This window comes from Geotrypetes seraphini, chromosome 6 (genome assembly GCF_902459505.1).
Source record: "Geotrypetes seraphini chromosome 6, aGeoSer1.1, whole genome shotgun sequence".
Taxonomy (NCBI): domain Eukaryota; kingdom Metazoa; phylum Chordata; class Amphibia; order Gymnophiona; family Dermophiidae; genus Geotrypetes; species Geotrypetes seraphini.
The window spans coordinates 128,805,810-128,827,224 of record NC_047089.1 but is presented as its reverse complement, the minus strand read 5'-3'; the positions used below and the strand labels follow the sequence as shown (position 1 = coordinate 128,827,224).

At 44.0% G+C, this 21,415-nt stretch overlaps 1 protein-coding gene across 5 annotated transcripts in view; it reads left to right on the top strand.

Moving 5' to 3' along the window:
• The window catches only part of UBAC2 (UBA domain containing 2), a 579,805-nt gene that overhangs the window by 295,520 nt on the left and 262,870 nt on the right, over positions 1–21,415 (top strand). For all 5 annotated transcript variants that reach the window (XM_033949111.1, XM_033949114.1, XM_033949110.1 and 2 more), the window contains one exon: positions 7,607–7,730. In XM_033949111.1, the coding sequence (XP_033805002.1) occupies positions 7,607–7,730 (124 nt within the window). The remainder of the gene's footprint in view (positions 1–7,606; positions 7,731–21,415) is intronic.

Here is a 21,415-nt window from a genome sequence, read left to right as displayed (position 1 = left end):
ATGTGGGATCTCTTCATGGAGGTAGTTAGGGGGTGGGTCATTAGTGGGCAGACTAGATGGGCCTTGGCCCTTTCTGCCGTCATTTTCTGTGTTTCTATGTTTCTATGATTAAAGCTTTAGCAAAACTGTTAGTCTTCTTCCTTGAACATTTTAATTCATTCACTTGTTATCTCATGAATATATTACTGTAATGCCCTCCTCAAAGGCATTACAAAAAAGGAAATAAGAAGACTTCAAATAGTACAAAACACTGCCGTAAAAATCATATTTAACGCAAGAAAGTATGACCATGTCACTCCTCCTCTACAGAAAGTTCACTGGCTTCCAATAGAACATAGGATCACTTACAAAATTATTTTACTTATTTTTAAAACCAGAGCAAACAACCAACCTGAATTTATAAACAATTTACTTATTCCGTATAATCAAACTAGGTTGCTAAGGTCCACAGCTCACAACCTTCTTACTATTCCCTTGCTGAAATATATCAGTACAATGAGGGCTACAATTTTCTCCGTTAGTGCCCCCCCTCTCTTTGGAACAATATCCCAAATTATTTATGTGAAATAACCAATCTTGCCAATTTTAAGGCAAAGTTAAAGACATTTTTATTCCTTGATGCCTTTGTAACTTAAACTGCCCTTTTAAGGGCAACTTAGATTCAGGAAAGGTTTTTACCTTCAGTTTCCCTTCCCTTTGTTCTTTTCCTTGAATGTTCCTTTTCTCTCTATCAATTGTAGTTCCAACCCTTCTTCCCTTTCGTTCCCGTTCGTCAATAGCTATAAAAATTTATCATTTCTCTCGATTTGTCTTTGTTTATATTGTAAATTAATTTGGCGCAGAGTTTTGGGCATTTTTGTACACCGCCTAGAAGGCTTGATTAGGTGGTATAAGAAATTTTAAATAAACTTGAAACTTGAAACATCATCCATGGAGCCCTGTACGCGAGGCTCCCTAGTTCTACATTTTCCGTGGAGAGAAGTTAATTTTCTCCAGAACTCTGTTAAGTTTTTTACTTGCCTTCCTGCTTAGTGTCTCTTTTTTCTGTATATTTTTACTTTTCATTCAGTTCAATGGAAGGTGGTTGTTTTTTAAAAAAAACTTTCCGTCAAGGTACTCCCCCATCATAGCGGTAGGGGGCTGATGGTTTTACATTGGGTTATCAAATTTCTTCAGGTTAATAGCTTTTCGGTTCACATAGTTTTCTTTTTCTTCATTTGCACTTTTCTTTTCTCTAGAGCAGTTTTTACAGCGCGTTCATGGAAGGTGCCAAGTCTTCGCAGCCATTGACATTGAAGGCATCAGCATCGGCATCGCAGGACATATCGGTATCGGGGAAGCCTGCTAAGAAGTCTTCTACTTCTCAACAAGCGTAGTCAGTCAATGCAGACCAAACAATGATGCCACCGCTCCCCAGCTTTGCAGGTTGTCTCATCTCCAAGGTGTGCTTTCTTGTCAAGATCACTCACACCTTGGCAACCTGCTGCACCATTGGTACCGGCTGTTCAGCCTTCAGTACCGGTTCCATCATTTTGGGAAAGACTCTATGAGTTTTCCAGGGGGAGCTGGGTAGTGTGTTCAAGCTGCTGCTGATGACACAGCCTACTCCCTCAGTATCGGCCCAGCTTGAGCATAGCATTATGAGGCCTGAAGGTACCAATGCCAGTTGGTCGGTGGAGCATCAATCATTTCCTGTGAGGTATCATTATTCCTCTTTTCGACGCCTTTCACCATCCAGTAATCGTTCGTTGCATTGTTGTTCCAGATTCTCTCATCGATGTTCATCTTTGAGACATCGATGTTCCTCCTCAAGGTCTTCTTATCGATCCCATGCATCGAAGTGCAAACGAGATATACATCGATCCTCATCATTGTCTTTAAGGGATCGGTACCAGCGGCGTCAGAAGACTTCTCATGGTCATCGTCATCGTCGTTCTCCATCTCCAAACCTTCTTTATGATTCAGATTTACATTCTTTCTCAGACTGTTGACCTACTTTGTCTGAGCCTGACTCATGTAATCTTTCTCCACAACAATCTCCACAGCAATCACCTCCTCGAAGGAAATCTCCTTCAGAGAGACTTTTTTTTAACCAAATACATAGGCAGTTGGGCAAAGTTTTGCCTGTTAAACTGTAAGTCGATACTTCCCATAGTGTTGAGTACATGGGGGCCATAAGATGTACCTCCTTGTCCACCGCCTTTTTGAGGGTGGAAAAAGTGTGTCTTATGGACCGAAAAATATGGTAATTCATAATCTTTGTAAATTCGACCATATATCATCATTCATAAAAAATGCTTATTGGCTCCCTGTAAAATATTGCATGGTATATAAATTACTTTTAATTACATGTAAGGTACTGATGACAGACGAGCCACCGTACCTAGCTCGATTGGTGAGCCCGTACACATCTGTAAGATATCTAAGATCCTCGAATAAGCAACTGTTTATAATTCCATTGCACAAAGGAATAGTCCATGAACATGTCAGAGAAGCAATTTTCTGTCAGTGGCCCAAAGTATTGGAATTCCATACCTTTAACACTTAAATCAATAATTTCTATAGGCAAATTTAAGGAACATCTGAAAACATATATTTTTTCGGATTCATACTCTCAGGTTTAATGGGTAGCACTGCTGGTATCATGGAAAACAGAAGAAAGTTCCCAGTGTTACTTCCCTCCCTTACTTTCTATTAATTGTTTGTAGTTCTTTCCCCTGAACCTTAATTTATGTTTTATATTGGTTTTATTATTATTTACAATGTATTGTTATTACAATCTGTTTTAGACTAAGCTGCCCTGAAGGTTCCCTCTAGGGCAGGCTAAAAAATTTTAAATAAACTTGGAAAACTTGGATAATAGTAATAGGGCATTGTTATCTTTAAAGTAAATGTATTATTAATTTAATTCACTATACATGTGGAGAGAGATTTTTGATAGGACTGTCACATTTTAAAGTCCCAGGTACACGTCACTATAAACAGCTTACATTGTATGGTGAACCCTCTAAAACCCATCCAAAACTTAGTGTACATTGTATGGTGAACCCTCTAAAACCCATCCAAAACTTAGTGTACCCACCTGTACACCACAACAATAGCCATTATGCCTGTAGGTGTCATCTTAATGCAGGTACAGTAGGTTTTGGAGAGCTCACCATACAATATAAGAAAGATAAGGTGACATCTGTACCTGGAACTTTTAATGTGAAATTCACTGCAGTAATCCTTAGAGTACCCCTCTGCTCTCTGGGCTCAAATGTCTTTGTTAACATTGGAAGCTGTTTGGGCTGAGAACTTTTCAGTACCCCCTCCTAAATCAGGCTAGAACAGGTGTGGGCAAACTTTTTGACTCGTGGGCCACAATGGGTTCTTAAATTTGACAGAGGGGCCAGATCAAGAGCAGATGGATGGTGTGTTTGTGTGAACTAATATAAATTAAATGTAAATGTCCCATCCGAACCCCGGTGACCGTGAGCCCTATATACCTCCCTCCAGAGCAGTGTCAGGATGGTAGCACATTAAACAGGCTGCTTCGCGGCCTTCTCTCATTAGGGCCTTCTGTGTGCCGCGTTACTGATGACATCATCAGTGATGCAATACAGCAGAAGAGGCAAAGGAGGAGTCCAATCAGCCAAGGAAAACTGTCTTTATACAAAGACACAAGTCTCTTTTTCTTGGAAAACTATCTTTATTTGAAAACACAAGTCCCACCAAAGATCCTAGTTTTGGCATCCAAGTGACGCCTTCCTCAGGGAACATAACTAAACATTAATAAAAAAGTAAAACATCAAACAAATATAAAATCAATAAAAACAGGAAATGCAATCTAAAACGCAAGATGTATAAAAGATACATTAAAATGCAATAACATCCAAATGAATGTACTAATAAACAAAGCATATTAATGCATGTCAATGACTAATATACTGAACATAGGCAAAAGACATCAAAAGTAAAAATGAAAAGCTAAAAATGCATATAAATAGAGCATATACTTGCACATCAATAGCTAAGGTGCTGGAAAAAAAATACTGAAAATAGAAGAATGGTAAGCTGAAATGCATATGGTCAAACCATAACAAATAACATAACACATAACATAACACATAACAAAAGAATATTTCAATAAGGCTTCAAATAGTAAACAAATAATAAGTAGAAATAGACAAAGCATATTGCAAAACAGATGAAAAAAAAAAAAAAGATTTATATAATCATATATCCACTAGATAACAACGTGTGTGCTGAAATATCAACAACGTATATCAATAAAAAGGAGAGAACACAGCACACAAGGCAATGAAACAGTGGAAGTACAGAGCTAAAAAATAAACAACGCACCGAAATAAATGAATGAATGGGCCGACACCCGGTGATGTGTAGGAAAATAAAGCATGCAAAAATGACCAGAGGGTTGAAAGTAGAGAATGACACGGGGAAAAAATCTGTCCCCGTCACCGGCCCACCATCCTCTGCACCGCCCTGTCACCGCCGTTCCCTTCACCGCCCCGTCACCGTCACCGCCATCCCTTTCACCGCCCCGTCACCGCCACTGCCATCCCATTCACCGCCCCGTCACCGTCCCCGCTGCATCCATATAAGCCTTAGTACTGTAATATTTAGCTTATTCCTTTCTTATAAATCAAAGTTCCTGCTGCTGAACTAGAGAAAGAGATGTTCAGCTGGCAGGGCTTTGTTTATAAATTTTTATCAACACAACTAATATACTATTTTATCCTAAAGCAAAAAATAAATAAATAAATATAATTTTTTTTTTCTACCTTTGTTGTCTGGTTTCTGCTTTCCACATCTTCTCATTGAATTCCTTCCATCCACTGTGTGTCTTCTCTCTGCGGCTTCCATTTGCTGTTACTGTGCCTCTCCCTTAACCCCCCCCCCCCCCAATTGGTCTAGCACCCATCTTCTTCCCTCCGCTCCCGCATAGTCTGGCATCTGTCTTCTTCCCACTCTGTCTTCCACATTTCCCTTCGGGGTCTGTTCCTCTCCATCCTCCTTCAATGTCTGTCCTATTCCTTTCCACCACCACCCTTCCCTCCCTCCTTTACCATCTGTTCCTTTCTACTACCCTTCAGCTCCTCTCACGTGGCTTATCTATCTACCTTCCTCCCTCTTATTTTCATGGCACGTTACAATGTAATTTGTGCAAGCCACTGGAGCCTGCGAGCTCGGTCCCTGTCCCATCCCCACAAACCATCTCGCTTCTGTGCTCCTATTTTCTCCATTTCTAATATCTCCCCTATGTATCTGTCATTGCCCCACCTGTGTCCATATACCATCCCCATGGCATGTCCCCTTTATGTCTCTGTCCCTATGCCCCATGCACATAATTTCCCCTCTTTCTGTTACCTTCCTGTGTCCAGATTTCCCCTATCTTCCTCTTCCATACCAGTGTGTCTCTTCTTTTCAACCCCATCTAGCTTTTTTCCCTCTTTCTTCCCCCCCCCTGCTTCTAGCATCTGGCTCACCTGCCAGTCCTTCCCTTTCTTTCCTGCTGTGGGTTTTTCTTTCCGACTTCATCCCCTTGGCCCAGAATCCTTTTCCCTTTCACTCCCTCCTTCCAATTTGAGCCGGGAACACTAGCGATCGCACGGTCCCCGCAGCTCACACCCGCCTGCCCAATCGATTCTAGTGTTTAGCCAGCTCTCTCCCTTCTCCTCACCTTAGTTTGTAGATTTTCTTTTTCGGCGACCCGCACGCTATCAGAGAGCCGCGCACGCGCGGCTGCTCAGTGTTCAATCTTCTGCTCTGCTGCAACTTCCTGTTTCCGGTTGCGTCAGAGCAGAAGATTGAACACTGAGCAGCCGCGCGTGCGGGTCGGCGAAAAAGAAAATCTACAAACTAAGGTGAGGAGAAGGGAGAGAGCTGGCTAAACACTAGAATCGATTGGGCAGGCGGGTGTGAGCTGCGGGGACCGCGCGATCCTTCATGCCTCACTGCGGGGACAAGACTATTCACCGCCCTGCGGGCGGTGAATGGCCTTGTCCCTGTCGCCGCAGCGACTGCTAGTTTTCTTCCCTGTTTTCGGCGGGTGACCCGCGGCTAAAATGCGGTGGCCGCGGGTAAACCGCCACCGTGTCATTCTCTAGTTGAAAGAGCAAATAACAAACACAGACTTACCTAAAGAATCAATGAAATGTAACACTGCAACATGGTATGTGAGGGAGCTCATAAAACACTGGCATAGACATACGTGGCAAGTCAGAAGCCATGGGCAGAAAAAAGGAGGCGTGTATTACAAAAGAAAAAGACCACAAAAAAAACACGGGAGAGAAACAAAATGTCCAGCTGTGAAAAACTATTATAGAAGAGGAAAGACTGATAGACGGCGGTCTGCATCAATTGTAAAAACCTGAAGAAAGGCAGGAAAAACAGAGGAACTCACCTCGGGAACTAACGCAGCAAACCCTGAAGAAAACTCTCCATGAGATTAGAAGACTGCCTTCTTTCGTCTGGGCCTTCCATGTGCCACAATATTGATGATGTCATCAGTGATGCGGCAGAGGAAATTCCCCGATGTAAGAAGGCGGTCTTCTAATCTCATGGAGAGTTTTCTTCAGAATTTGCTGCGTAAGTTCCTGAGGTGAGTTCCTCTGTTTTTTCCTGCCTTTCTTTGGGTTTTTACAATTGATGCAGACCGCCGTCTATCAGTCTTTCCCCTTCTGTAGTGGTTTTTCACGGCTGTTTAGAGTGCTACCAGATTGCGGTTGGCGGGCCAGATTAAAAACCTAAATGGGCCGGATATGGCCCGCGGGCCATAGTTTGCCCTTGTCTGGGCTAGAATGTACTGTTTTTTAAAACATCTTTTGGTGGTGGGAGAGGGTCAATAACCACTGGTGGAGTAAGGGGTAGGGGGTCATGCCTTAATCCCTTCAGTGGTCTTCTGCTCAGTTTGGGCACCTTTTAGCATATAGATGATTCTAAAACAGGTCTAGCTCCAAACATCTAGAAAAAAGCCTAGGACCTTTTGTTAAAGGTTTGATTATTGAAAACAAAATGTGGAACCAGGTCCTGGACTTCCAAGAGTATAAAATATAAAGTTTATTGGTACAAGCAATAATTCAAAAATATCACAACGTGCTAAAAGTCAAACTCCTACAACGTAAGTACACTGCATGGAAAATGACAAAGACACTACACGGGCTGTGTTTCGGCTTTTTCAAGCCTTCCTCAAGGGTTCTAAAAGCATAATAATATTATAAATGGGCAACATATGTACAAAGATTTGATTATGCCTGAGGAGCATCCAAGTTCTAAGCCTGCCCAAAACACACCTATAACATGCCCCCTTAAGATTTGGACACACTGAAGACAAAACAACCAGAAAGATGTCTAGAAAGTCTGTTTTGAGAATGCCCACTTGGACGTTTTGACTAGTAAGACGTCCAAGTGCTGGTTTATGCTGCATTTTGGACATCTATCTTTTTTGAAAATGAACCCCATATTAACTGTTTGAGAACATTTTGGTTAGTTTGGTTTAATGTTCTAGGTTTGACTAGAAATTGTTAGTCGATCATGAAGTTAGTTAAGAAAATAAGTAATTTTTTTGTCATACTTAATGGTTTTATTTGTTTATATTTCACAGCTTGGGCCTCCTGTTTGCTTTATATGTACCATTTTATTGTTCCATTCCACGAGTACAAGTGACTCACGTATTAGGCCAGCTTCCTATTACAAACAAGACCTTGGTTTATATTGTGGGTCTGCAGGTACAGTATGTTCATTTTTCAATCCATTATATATATTACTTTGGCTGGCGCATGTGATGAAAACAGTTGCAGGGGCACAATCAAACAAACCGTCTAACTCCCTATTTGGCCTAAGGCCAAAGTCGGAAGCAGGGAAATGTCCATTCTTGAAAAAAATGTCCAAAATGTGTTTTTTTTCAAGAATGGCCTACCTGTACGTTCAAGCATTTAATCTCCCATACCACCACTACGTCTATGTTTAAAACATATTCCCAACCAAAAATTTGCCCAAGTCCGAAACACCCAAACCAAGACTGTTTAGGCCTAGGAGGGGCCATCCCTTCGCCTAACAGCATGATTCTCTAACCAGTGTCCGTCATAAGCACCGGTTAAAGAATCGGGGAACCTGTTCTCCCTCCCCCCCCCTCCCCCCGCGAAGACTACAGCAAGAGGGATGCCCAATCCCTCCTGCCAGATACCCCCCTGAACTCCCGAATGATCTCCAGAAGAGGTATGCCCACTCCCTCCTACCTGACCACCCCCTCCCCCTAAAAGGTAGCCCACCCGGACCCTCCTAACCTTTTTTAGATGGCCAACCGGATGAGTCCTTTCTGCGTCCAGCTGGCAGACCTTCCTTCACTGGATTGGCAGGCCTGCCCCTTCTCGAGGGGCCTAAGGCCTTGATTGGCCCAAGCACTTAAGGCCCCTCCTGTAGGACCTGGCCAATCGGAATCTTAGGCCTCTCCCAGCGCATTCCAGAATGCATTGGGAGATGGGCCTAAGTTTCCAGTTGGCCCAGGTGCCTAAGGTCCCTCCTAAAGAAGGGACCTTAAGCACCTGGGCCAATTAGGGCCTTAGGCCCCTCACCAATGCATCCCAAGATGCACTGGGAAGGGGCAGGCCCACCATTCCAGTGAAGGCGGGCCTGCTGGCCGGATGCAAGAAGGACCTGTCCGTCCATCTAAAATAAGTTAGGGGGGTCTGGGTGATCAAGGTGGGGGTGGGAAGTCCAGGTGGGCTACCTTTGGGGGGTGGGGGATGTCCAGCAAGAGGGATTGGGCATCCCTCCTGCCAGCGATCATTCGGGGGGACGGGTTGCCTGGGCCACTAAACTGATTGCAGCAGCCGCAATCAGCTCTGCGACAACCTGATTGGAACCTGTTTTGAATTGATCTACTATATGTCAAAACATATAAGTTCCGTCCAAGCAACCTTGTCAAACTTTCAATTATCGCTGCAGGACGACTAAGTTTGGTTGGCCCACATCCCGCCCACCTCCCGCCCTAACCACTCCTTGAAAAACACCTCTTTTTGCTCTGGACGCAGTGCAGCATCCAGAGGCCTAAAATGCCTCAAGATATGTCTAAAAACCCATTTCCATTATCGGCACTTGGATGACCTGTCTTTTAGGTTGTCCAAGTGCTGCTTTAGGCAGGTTTTTAGACGTATTTTCGTTTCAATTATGATCCCCTTAGTAGATCTGGGTTTAAAAAAGGTTTGGACAAGTTCCTAGAGGAAAAGCCCATAATCTGTAATTAAAATAGATATGGGGAAAGCTATTACCTCTCTAGGATTAGTAGTGTGAAATGTTGCTATTCTTAAGGTTACTGACAGGTACTTGTTAGAAGGCAGATGTTATTTATTTATTTCATTTTCAATCCCATTCTCCCCAAAGAGCTCAGAACTTAGCTAGATGGGCTATTCTTATGTTACTTTTATCAGTTATTATGAGTAACCAATTGCAAGTCTCTAATAATGAAAAAAATGGAAATAAACCAAATAATCAAAACCATTCCACCTGAATTTCAAAGTGATTTTCAAATTTTGCAATTATAGCATCAACTTCAGCTGGATCTTCAGAATGCCAGCAAAGTAGTATAACTTCAACTGGCTGGTATCATCATTGATCCGAATGCTGGAGTGTGCAAAACATTTTTTACTTTTTTCTTTCTTTTTTTATATTTTTTCTTATCCTTTATGTGTAATTCCTTATATCACACCCTTGTGATTAATTTTTCTTCATTTTATAGAAATATGTTAAAACCAAGCCATGATAGATAATGATAGTACATAGCTTAGTGCTTGCAATGACACCTCATTCATTTCAATCTATTTCTTCAGGGCTAAGGTGAGCAAATAAAATAAGATTTTAAACCTTCCCAGAGCTTCATTACGTATCCTTCTATCAAGCAGAGCCTACCTTATAACCTTGCTCCATCCGTCTGTCTGGTGCAAAATCGCTAGTAAAAATGGCCGCAGCATGCACTCATTTAAGAACCAAACAGCTGACAAATAGTGATGTCATCACGCCTCGCAAAGCTTCACACAAGCGGCTAAAAAATCAAAAACCCCTGAGCTTCTACAGCGATAAAGAATATACAGTGTTAATTCATTAATATCAGCCTGCACTGCGATCTTCTTATAAAAAGTGCAGGTAGTCAGGAAAACTTTAGTCTGCCACTGCTAGTCAATCATTATCCTTCAAAAATCCATTGGCAAGAAAAGAACTATGATGGATTTTTGAAGCCAACACAACAGCCCCGTATGGCCTCAATGAGGAAAATGATTGGCTAGCAGTGGCAGACTAAAATTTCCTGGCTACCTGCACTTTATATAAGAAGATCGCAGTGCAGGCTGATATTGATGAATTAATGCTGTATACTCTATCAGCTGTAGAAGTTCGCAGGCATTTTGCTTTTTTAGCCGTTTGTGTGAAACTTTATGAGGCGTGATGATGTCACTACATGTCAGCTGTTAAGTTCTTAAGTGAGTGCACGCCGCGGCCATTTTTAGTAGTGATTTTGCAACAGACAGACGGATGGAGCAACGTTATAAGATAGGCTCTACTTGATAGAAGGATAGGTAATGAAGCTCTGGGAAGGTTTTAAATCTTATTTTATTTTCTTTGCAGCGCATTATGTTCTAAGATTCACCTTAGCCCTGAAGAAGTAGATTGAAACGAATGTTCGTCGGATGAGGTGTCTTTGCCAACACTAAGCTAAGTACTATCATTATCTATTATGGCTTGGTTTTAATATATTTATATAAAATGAATTAAAATTAATCACAAGGGTGTGATATAAGGAATTACACATTTATTAGCAAAAATATTAAAAGAAAGAAAAAAATGAAAAATGTTTTGCACACTCGAGCATTCGGATCAATGATAATACCAGCCAGCTGAAGTCATACTACTTTCCCAGCATTCTGAAGATCCAGCTGAAGTTGAAGCTATAGTTGCAAAATTTGAAAATCACTTTGAAATTCAGGTGGAATTGTTTTGATTATTTGATTTATTTCCACTTTTATAAGCTAGGCATCTTTTTGAACTTTTTATCTAGATTCCTCTTTTATAAAATTATACCTTTATGGCCATTCCATATTTCTTCCCCCCCCCCCCCCCCCCCCGAATTCTCTGAAAGGTCATTCTTCAGCTATTTGTATATGTTGTATTTGCACCTTACATTGGCCTACCAAGGGGGGGTGAGGGGGGGGAGTCCGCCCCGGGTGCACGGCTTGGGGGGGGTGCACAGCCGGCCAGGTGCCAGGTCTGGGTCCTCCTGTCCTTCCTTTTCCCTAGTTCGCGCTCGGGGCTCGCGCCTGCCTGGTCCTGTGCCGCCGCCCAAATGGTGCTGTTGGTTCTCGCAAGACTCGCGAGAGTTGTCGGCACCATTTCAGTGGCAGCACGGGACCAGGTAGGTGCGCTTGAGGCTCGCGTCTGACTTTCACTTCCGGCGTAGAGAGGGGAGCCTGCCGATGCAGCGCTGGACCGAGCTGACACCATTTGGCCAGCACAAGACCAGGCAGGCGCGCTCGGGGCTCACACCTGCCTATTACTGTTGCAGCAGATGGGGACTTGGGCGGCTGTCCAGCAGGGGAGGCTGCCGATGCAGCACTGGACCTCCAGGATTGCATCAAGGTACCGGGGTGAGGGGATGTTTAAAATACCAGGATAGCCATCTAGGAAGGGAGGGAGGGATTTTAAAAGGTACCGAGGGTGGGGAGATGTTTAAAATACCAGGTTAGCCGTCTAGGGAGGGAAGGAGTGATTTTAAAAAGTACTGGGGGTATGATTAAAAAAGGTACTGGGGGGTACGTAGGGGGATGATTTAAGGTACCAGGAGGTATGGGGGATGATTTAGGTACGTGAGGGGTATGGGGTCAGCCTGCCTGTCACTAGGCCACTAGGCCTGCCTGCCCTGTGCCCTGCCCGCCCTGTGCCCTGCCCCTGCCTACCACTAGACCACCAGAAGGGGGACAAGCTACAGAGCCTGGCAGGGAGGGGGGACAGGGTGCTGACAAGGAGTTTGGAGTTGAGTACAGAGCCTGGCAGGGAGAATTTGGTTCAGAATGGTTTTTTTTCTTGTTTTCCTCTCGGAACGTCCTCTCCGACGTCAGAATTGATGTCGGAAAGAAGACGTATTGTCGGCGGCAATTAGCAGCAGCAACGGGGAGGTAAGATTGCAGCGGCGCAGACCGGGGAAAGGAAGGAGAGAGGTGCTTTTTTTTTTCCGCAGTAGGGAGAGAAGGATGTAGGCAGGCAAGTTGGCTGGCTTTAGCGCGGCAAGGAGGGTGGGAGATAGGTAAGCAGGTAGGCAGGCTGGCTTTGGGGGTGGACAAAATCTGGAAGGCAATGGGGGTACATAAGAAGGAGGCACTGGGGGCACCATGAACATAGGAAGGAGGTACTGGGGGCACCATGGACACAGGACGGAGGCACTGGGGGCACTAAGGACACAGGACGGGAGCACTGGGGGCACTAAGGACACGGGAAGGAGGCACTGGGGGCACTAAGGACATGGGGAGGAAGGAGGGAGAGAATAGAAAGGGACAATTGTTGTGCCTGAGTGCAGAAAGAAAGAAATGAAAGAAAGGATACACAGTCAATTAATAGATGTCCCCTTTTAATGAAAAAAATAAATGGTCACGTTACCTCTGACTTACTTTCTTTGTAGCAGATTCGGCAGCCGCGCTGAGGTGCAGGAAGGTCCCGTGATGACTCCTCTGCCGGCTCTGCTCTGGAAGAAGTAAGTTATGTCGTAGGGGGTGGACCCGGCAGACGCAATCATTGCGGGACTTTGCCACAACTTCCTGCGTTTGCCAGGTCCACCCCTTCCGATGTAACTTACATCTTCCGGAGCAGAGCCAGCAGACGAGTCATCACAGGACCTTTCAGTATGCGGCTGCTGAGTCCACTCCAGAGCAAGTACGTCGGAGTGGGGTGGACTGGCAGCCGGCAGCTACAGTCATCGTGGGACTTTGCTGCATGAAGGAAGAGAAAGGAGCAGGACTGCTGGAATGGAAGAGTGGTGGAGGGAAAGAAAGGTGGCAGGGTGATATGGAAGGGTGGTACTGATGGAATTGATATACAGAGAAAGGGGAGAGACATAAGGGGGAAGGATATTGGAGGGAAAGAAAGGGGGCAGATGCTAATTGAAGAGGGGTGGATGGAGAGAGAAAGGGCAGACATTGGATGGTAGTGGGGAGCCTATGCTGGATGGAAGTGCAGATGGGAGATATAAGAGAGCAAATGCAGGAAGGAAATGGGAGGAGAGAAAATGGGGAGCAGACGCTGGATGAAAGTGCATGATGGAAAGAGGGGATAAATAAAAGGAGGGCACATGATGGGAGGCACATGATGGGGAGAAAAGGATTGAGTTAGGGAAACACTGGAGGGGTGAGGGAAAGAGGTAGCAAGCTTTAGGTAGACAGTAAAAAAGGACATTGATGAGAGGGTAGTAAGAACGTAATCTAGACAGATGCAGAAAATAAATTGAAAAGGAAAATGAGGGGAAAAAGGGAAAGGGATTGCAGAGGAGAGGTGTGGGAGAGGAGAGAGATGCCAGACCAATGGGGGTGAAAGGAGAGATGGAAGGGGGAGGCATACAGTTTCTGGAAGGGGCATAGAAGGAGAGAAGATGCCATATAGGGGAAGAGAGATGGCAGACAGTGGATGGAAGGAAAAGAGTTACAAGAAAATGAGGAAAGCAGAAACCACAGAAGACAAAGGTAGAAAAAAATTTTCTATTTATTTATTGCTTTAGGAGACATGTGTCACTGTTTCTGTGGTGTTGCATTGTATGCAGAGTCTAGCATCTTACTGGTTCAATTTAACCTTTGTCTATGTATTTTTATTTTATCCCCCCTTTTACAAAACTGTGGAGCATTTTTTAGCACAAGCCGTGGTGATAGCAGCTCTGATGCTCAGAATTCTATGAGCGTCAGAGCTGTTACCACTGTAGCTGAAATCCACACTACAGTTTTGTAAAAAAGGGAGGGGTTAGTTTGTGATTACATATTCCATACTAAGCGAAAGTGTTTTCTGTGTGTTCGAAAGACATGGTTTTCTGTTATGATTGACGGTGTAGGATTGATCTGTACTAGTCTGGCTTGTTTAGTTTTACAATGGGTGTATTGATGTTGTACTGCTCACTGCAGAATGTAAGATGCTGCCTTTTCCTAGGTACTCATGTGAGACGTGTGGCTTGTTACTAAAAATCATGTTTTTTGTACAGATGGGGGGGTTTCAAAAATGATGGGCCCCGGGTGTCACATATGCTTAGTACGCCACTGGCACCTTAGAATAAAAAAGAGCATCAATATACTTTTCTAACAAGTGTCTGCAAGAAGCACCATGATGTATATGGATATATACTGTTAGGAGTTAAGCAGCATATAATTTCTGAAATGTATTATATTACTCATGAAGAAGATAAAGGGAAGGAACTGCTTTAATCATTTACTGAAATACACTGGAGAGAGAAGGAGTGGGTGAATGAGTTGAAAACAGGTAAAAAAGAAACTTCATTCTAAGGAAGAATGATTTGCATTTCTCTTTGTTAGTAATGGCTTCCTCTCACAAGAAGACAAAACATGAAATATGTGTACTGTTAATATGCTGGTGGATGCTGTATCTTCTTAAATCTCTTTGCTTCTACTAGCATCTGCCACAATTGGTTTTTTTTAAATAAAGAGCAGTGAAGAGTTTTTGGAAACAAATATGAGGAAGAGTAGAGATGTTGTAAGCACAACAACTGTATAGATTAGATTCTTAATGCTATGTTAAAAGCTTGGTTTTCTCATTTTAAAGGGCATTGCAGAAAACAGCAGAAATCATCAACTGCAATAAACACAAAAACAAACAAAATGACAAAACTAATTTTCAGCCATTGTGTCTGTTGATTAGGTGGAGAAGGGAGGGGCTCTGATTTACTACTAAGGTTAACTGCATTATCTTTGGGACAGTGCTGTGAACAAGACTGCCCTGTGAACTTCATATTCTGCTTTTTTCACTGTTTTCAGCATTATATCTGCTTAATTTCTCTTCTCCTCCTCCCTGTTTGTTACTGAAAAAACAAAAAAATAAACCCTTCTCTGTCCTCTGTTAAATCTTATTTCCTCTTCCTCTTCATAGGCATAAGGGTAAGACTTATAGTCCCACCCACCCCAGGGATCACTGCTCATATATAGAGACCCAAATAATCAAGACTACTCAAATTAAGTCACTTCACAACCAATCAAGATGACCTTTATTCTATGAATCACTGTTGTGCTTTAATTCCAAGACACACTATTTGGAGACTTAAGGCTTGCCCCATCTGTCTTTAACTTGCTAGTACTAAGGAGGAGCTCTGCAAACTTAAACAGGAATTGAATACAATTAAAGCAGCTTCCATCACTCCACAAAATCATACTAACTTACCACCTCTATCTCAAACAATAAAACATCCCAGGAATAAATGGGTCACAGTAGGCTCAGGAAGACTGCGACATGTAACACAGAAACATCCACCTTCAGAAATATTACCTCTACAGCAGGGTGATCACGTCAATCGTGATTGACCGGTAGCTCAGGAAGGCAACGTGAGTCGATCGCAGAGCCCATCCCGGGCTCTGTGATAGACTCGTGTTGCCGTCCCGATCTACCGGGCCTATCAGCCTTCCTCTCCTCGACGTCAAAAACGCCGACGCTGGGCATTTGGCTGTTTTTGTCATTTCGGGGGGGGGGGGGGGGCGTTGCGGCGGCAGCAGCAACAACAACAGCCTGAAAAAGAAATCATCCTGGCCTGGGTCGGTGTCATACTCAGGAACTTCTACCTCTTCCAGCAGCCCTCTCCCTTCTACCTGCTTCCGGCCACACCCCCTGCTCCGCGGCTCTCTTCGGCAACTCAGCAGCAGCGATCAACACAAGCTTCTGACGTCGGGGCCTACCCTCTTCGAGTCCCGCTTGTTTCAACTTCCTTTTTCCACAAAGGCGGGACTCGTAGAGAGAAGGCCTCGATGTCGGCAGCTTGTCTTGATCACCGCTGCTGACGAGTTGCTTAAGAGAGCCGCGGAGCAGGGGGGTTTTGCCAGGCGTAGGTAGAAGGGAGAGGGCCAGATGCAGGACTCGTGGATGAGGGATCAGAAGAGAGAGAGAAAGAGAGAGGGGAGGGAAACAAAAGGAAATATTTCATACTGGGCTGGGCCGGAGTGGAGGGAGGGTGTAAAGATTCTGGCTACAGGGTGCATTAACAAAGGAAAAGGGGGGAAAGCTGAAAATGGAGATAGTGACACAAAGAAGAGAAAGAGTAAGCAGGACCTACTGAATAAGGATAGAGATACAGAGGGGACATGAAGAGGAGGTGAAATAGAGACATAGAAGTAATGCTGAAAAAGTGTGTGGGGGGGAGATAAAGACATTGAAAGGGCAAATGGTGAACATGGGGTAAAGACAAGGACAGAGACAAATGAAGATTCTGAAAAAGTGGTGAGATAGGGATATAGGTGAGATGGACACAAAGAAGGGTGATGATGGAAAATAGGTGAAATGGTAATTCTGACAGACACAGAAGGGAAATGCTGGTTCAAGGAGAGATGGGGCTCAGGCTGGATGGAATGAGGAGAAATGCCTTGTTGGCCCGGAACTTCCTCTCCTACGTCAGAATTGACGTCAGGGAGCAGAATGCTGGTCAGCGCGACGCTTCTGCAGGGAAAGCTTGGGACGGCGGTGGCTTGGGGGCTGTTCCCCGATGGCTGTGGCAGCAAACCGAGTGGCTTGGGGGAGGGCACGGAGAAAGAAAGAAAGGGGGCAGACAGGGAGACAGAAAGAAGGGGGAACAGGGAGACAGAAAGAAAAAGTTGGGGGAGAGAATGAGGTCTGGAGGAGAGGAAACATACAGGAGGCTGAAAGAAAGTAAGAAAGATTGGATGCATAGTCAGAAGAAGAAAGTGCAACCAGAGACTCATGAAATCACCAAACAGCAAAGGTAGGAAAAATGATTTTATTTTCAATTTAGTGATCAAAATGTGTCGGTTTTGAGAATTTATATCTGCTGTCTATATTTTGCACTATAGCTCCCTTTTACTAAACCGCAATAGCGTTTTTAGCGCAGGGAGCCTATGAGCATTGAGAGCAGCACGAGGCATTCAGCGTAACTCCCTGTGCTAAAACCTACTATTGTGGTTTAGTAAAAAGGGATGGGGTGTATTTGTCTATTTTTGTATTTTGTTACTGAGGTGACATTGCATAGAGTCATCTGCCGTGACTTCTTTGAAAAAACCCGGAATATGAATAATTAACATTTTCTCTGCCTTTCAGTGTGCTTTGTGTTTTTTTTTTATTTTATTGTTGGTAGATCATTTTGACTTAGTCATTATAAAAGTAGCTCGCAATCCCATAAAGTGTGGGCACCCCTGCTCTACAGAATTCCTTTGCTCCACTGGTGCGCTGCAATACTCAAGAAAACAGAAGGAAGGTGGGACTGTAACTAATTGAAGGTAACTCAAGAGAACAAGCACACCCTAAGCACAAATAAAAAAGCCAAAAACAGAAAACTATTACTGTTGGGGGGATTCCATCATCAGAGGCATTAACTGTGGAACACAAGGCGAGGAGTCTAAAATAGTGAAATGTCTTCCAGGATTCTCAGCTACCAAGAGTTCCAGGCAAATACTGACTATAATTAAGGAAGAAACTAAGGATTTTAACACTGATCTTGTTATCCATCTGGGAACAAATGACCTGGCCAACAACTCCACACTTGCAGCACAGAAAGCTTTCCGGGAGCTTGGTGAGAGCTTGAAACCTTTTGTAAAGACTGTAGCTTTTTCTGAAATACTGCCTGCATATAAGAACATAAGAATTTGCCTCCGTTGGGTCAGACCAAAGGTCCATCGCGCCCAGCAGTCCGCACCCGCGGCGGCCCATCAGGTCCATGACCTGTCAGGTTATCATGATTTAGCCCTATAGCCCCCTTGTTTTTATCTATACTCTTTCCATGCTGATATCTACCCCTATCTGTATCCCTCAATCCTCCTATCCTTCAGGAATCCATCTAATCCCTCTTTGAATCCCCGTAGCGTACTCTGCCCGACCACTTCCTCCGGGAGAACGTTCCATGTGTCCACAACCCTCTGTGTGAAGAAGAACCTCTTGGCATTGGTTTTAAACTTGTCCCCTTCGAGTTTCTCCGAGTGCTCTCTTGTGTTTGTAGAGAGGAAGAGCAAAGAGTTAAAAACACAGAGGACTTTAATAGATGGCTCAAAGCCTGGTCTCATCAAGAAGGCTTCAGGTACATAGGAGGATGTGGAAATACATGGAAGGACAAGAAGCTATATTTCACTGATGGGCTACATATTACTACAGCAGGAAAAATAAATTTAGACAATGTGTTTCTAGGCATTTAAACTAGAAGGTGGGGCTGGTGTATATATGAAGAATAATTATAGATACCACTCCCGGCAAAAGAAAAGATGTGATGGTAGTAAAGATTGCAACGTAAACAATATCAGCAACTCACTTCTTAGCATTGCAACGGAAAGTGAAATGAAACAAAAATCTATACAAAAAAGGAGATTACCGCTGAAAAATAGCTACAGAGTGATGACCACAAATGCTCACAGTCTAAGCAACAAAGTTCATGATCTGCAAGCCCTGATGTTAGAGGCAGATCTAGATATTGTCGCTATCACAGAGACATGGTTCAGTGAAACTCATGGATGGGATGCAAACATACCTGGATATAATCTTTTTAGGAAGGACAGAGATGGTCAAAAAGGTGGAGGACTAGCTCTCTATGTAAAGATCAATATCCAAGCGACCGAAATGCAAGGGACCTGGGGAGAGGAAGAAGCGATATAGATCGCTCTGAAAAGAGAAGATGGAACTTCTATCTATGTGGGTGTAGTCTATAGACCTCCGACTCAGTTGCAGCAAAATTGATAAGGATCTGATTGTGGATATCCAAAAATTTGGAAGGAAAGAGGAGGTGCTGATGTTGGGAGATTTCAACCTGCCAGATGCGGACTGGAATGTTCCATCTGCGGAATCGGAAAGAAGTAGGGAGATTGTGGATGCCTTTCAAGAGGCTCTGCTCAGACAAATGGTGAGGGAACCCATGAGGGAAAAAGCGATATTGGATCTGGTCCTCACAAATGGAGAGGGTATCTCTAATGTTCGAGTGGGTGCTCACCTGGGATGTAGCGATCATCAAACGGTTTGGTTTGCTATAACAGCTAAAGTGGAGAACAGCCATACAAGACTTACAGTCCTAGATTTCAAACGTACAGACTTTAATGAAATGGGAGAGTACCTGAAGAAAGAGCTGTTAGGATGGGAAGACATAAGAGAAGTGGAGAGACAGTGGTATAAGCTGAAAGGAGCAATAAAAATTGCTATGGATCTTTATGTGAAGAAAATAAATAAAAACAAGAGAAAAAGGAGGCCGATATGGTGTTCAAACTAGTGGCAGAGAAAATAAAGGCGAAAGAGTTGGCATTAGTGAAATATAAAAAAAACCCCAAGAAGAGGAGTACAGAAAGGACTACAGGGTGAAACTGAAAGAAGCCAAGAAACAGATATGTCTGGCGAAAGTGCAGGCGGAAGAACAAATGGCTAAAAATATAAAAAAGGGAGCTAAAAATTTTTTCAGATATATTAGTGAAAGGAGGAAGATGAAAAATGAAATTGCTAAAGTAAAAAAATGCTGGGAAGCGATATGTGGAGAGTGATGAGGAAAAAACAAATGTGCTAAACAAATACTTCTGTGTTCACGGAAGAAAATCCTGGAGAAGGATCGAGATTGTCTGGGAAAGTAACACGAGAAAATGGAGTAGATTTTGCACCATTCACGGAGGAGAATGTTTATGAGCAACTTGAAAAACTGAAGGTGGACAAAGCGATGGGACCAGACAGGATCCATCCCAGGATACTGAGGGAGCTCAGAGAGGTTCTGGCGGGTCTTATTAAAGACTTGTTCAACAAATCTCTACAGACAGGAGTGGTTCCTGGGGACTGGAGGAGAACGGATGTGGTCCTTATTCACAAAAGTGGTCACAGGGATGAAACGGGAAACTACAGGCTGGTGAGCCTCACTTCAGTTGTTGGAAAAATAATGGAAATGTTGCTGAAAGAAAGGATAGTGTACTTCCTTGAATCTAATGGGTTACATGATCTGAGGCAACATGGCTTTACAAAAGGTAAATCGTGCCAAACTAACTTGATTGAATTTTTTGATTGGGTGACCGGAGAGCTGGATCAAGAACATATGCTAGATGTAATTTACTTAGATTTCAGCAAAGCCTTTGCTATGGTTCCTCATAGGAGGCTTTTGAAAAAAACTTGAAGGGCTGAAGTTAGGACCCAAAGTGGTGAACTGAGTTAGAAACTGGCTTTCGGACAGATGCCAGAGGGTGGTGGTTAATGGAAATCGCTCAGAGGAAGGAAAGGTGAGTAGTGGAGTCCCTCAGGATTCGGTGCTGGGGCTGATCCTGTTCAATATGTTTGTGAGCGACATTGCAGAAGGGTTAGAAGGAAAAGTTTGCCTTTTTGCAGATGATACCAAGATTTGTAACAAAGTAGACACTGAAAAGGGAGTGGAAAATATGAAAAAGGTTCTGCAAAAGTTAGAGGAATGGTCTAATGCCTGGCAACTAAAATTCAATGCAAAGAAATGCAGAGTAATGCATTTCGGGATTAATAATCGGAAGGAACCGTGTATGCTGGAAGCTGAGAAGCTGATATGCATGGATGGGGAGAGGGACCTTGGAGTGATAGTGTCCGAAGATCTAAAGGCGAAAAAACAGTGTGACAAGGCGATGGCTGCTGCCAGAAGGATGCTGGGCTATATAAAGAGAGGTGTAGCCAGTAGAAGGAAGAAGGTGTTGATGCCCCTGAACAGGTCGTTGGTGAGGCCCCACTTGGAGTATTGTGTTCAGTTTTGGAGATTGTATCTGGCGAAGGACGTAAGAAGACTTGAAGCAGTCCAGAGGAGGGCGACAAAAATGATAGGAGGCTTGCGCCAGAAGACGTATGAGGAGAGGCTGGAAGCCCTGAATATGTATACCCTAGAGCCGTGGTCAGCAAACTGCGGCTCTTTAGCCACTTGAGTGTGCTCGCTGCCGCTGCTGAGTACTGAGCTCTCCCTGCTTACCTTCCCCACGGGGCCAACCAATCTCGCCACCCGACGTCAATTCTGATATCGGAGAGGACGTTCTGGGCCAGCCAATCGTTGCCTAGCTGACCCGGAACTTCCTCTCCGATGTTAGAATTGATGTCGGGTGGCGAGAGTTGGTCGGCCCCGTGGGGAAGGGAAGCAGGGAGAGCTCAGTACTCAGCGGCGGCCTGTTACCCGATGGCGGCAGTGGCAGCCTATTTTCCTGCGGTGGTGGCAGCATGTTCCTCAATGGCGGTGGATTGGGGCGGGCAGGGTGAAAGTAAGGGGGGG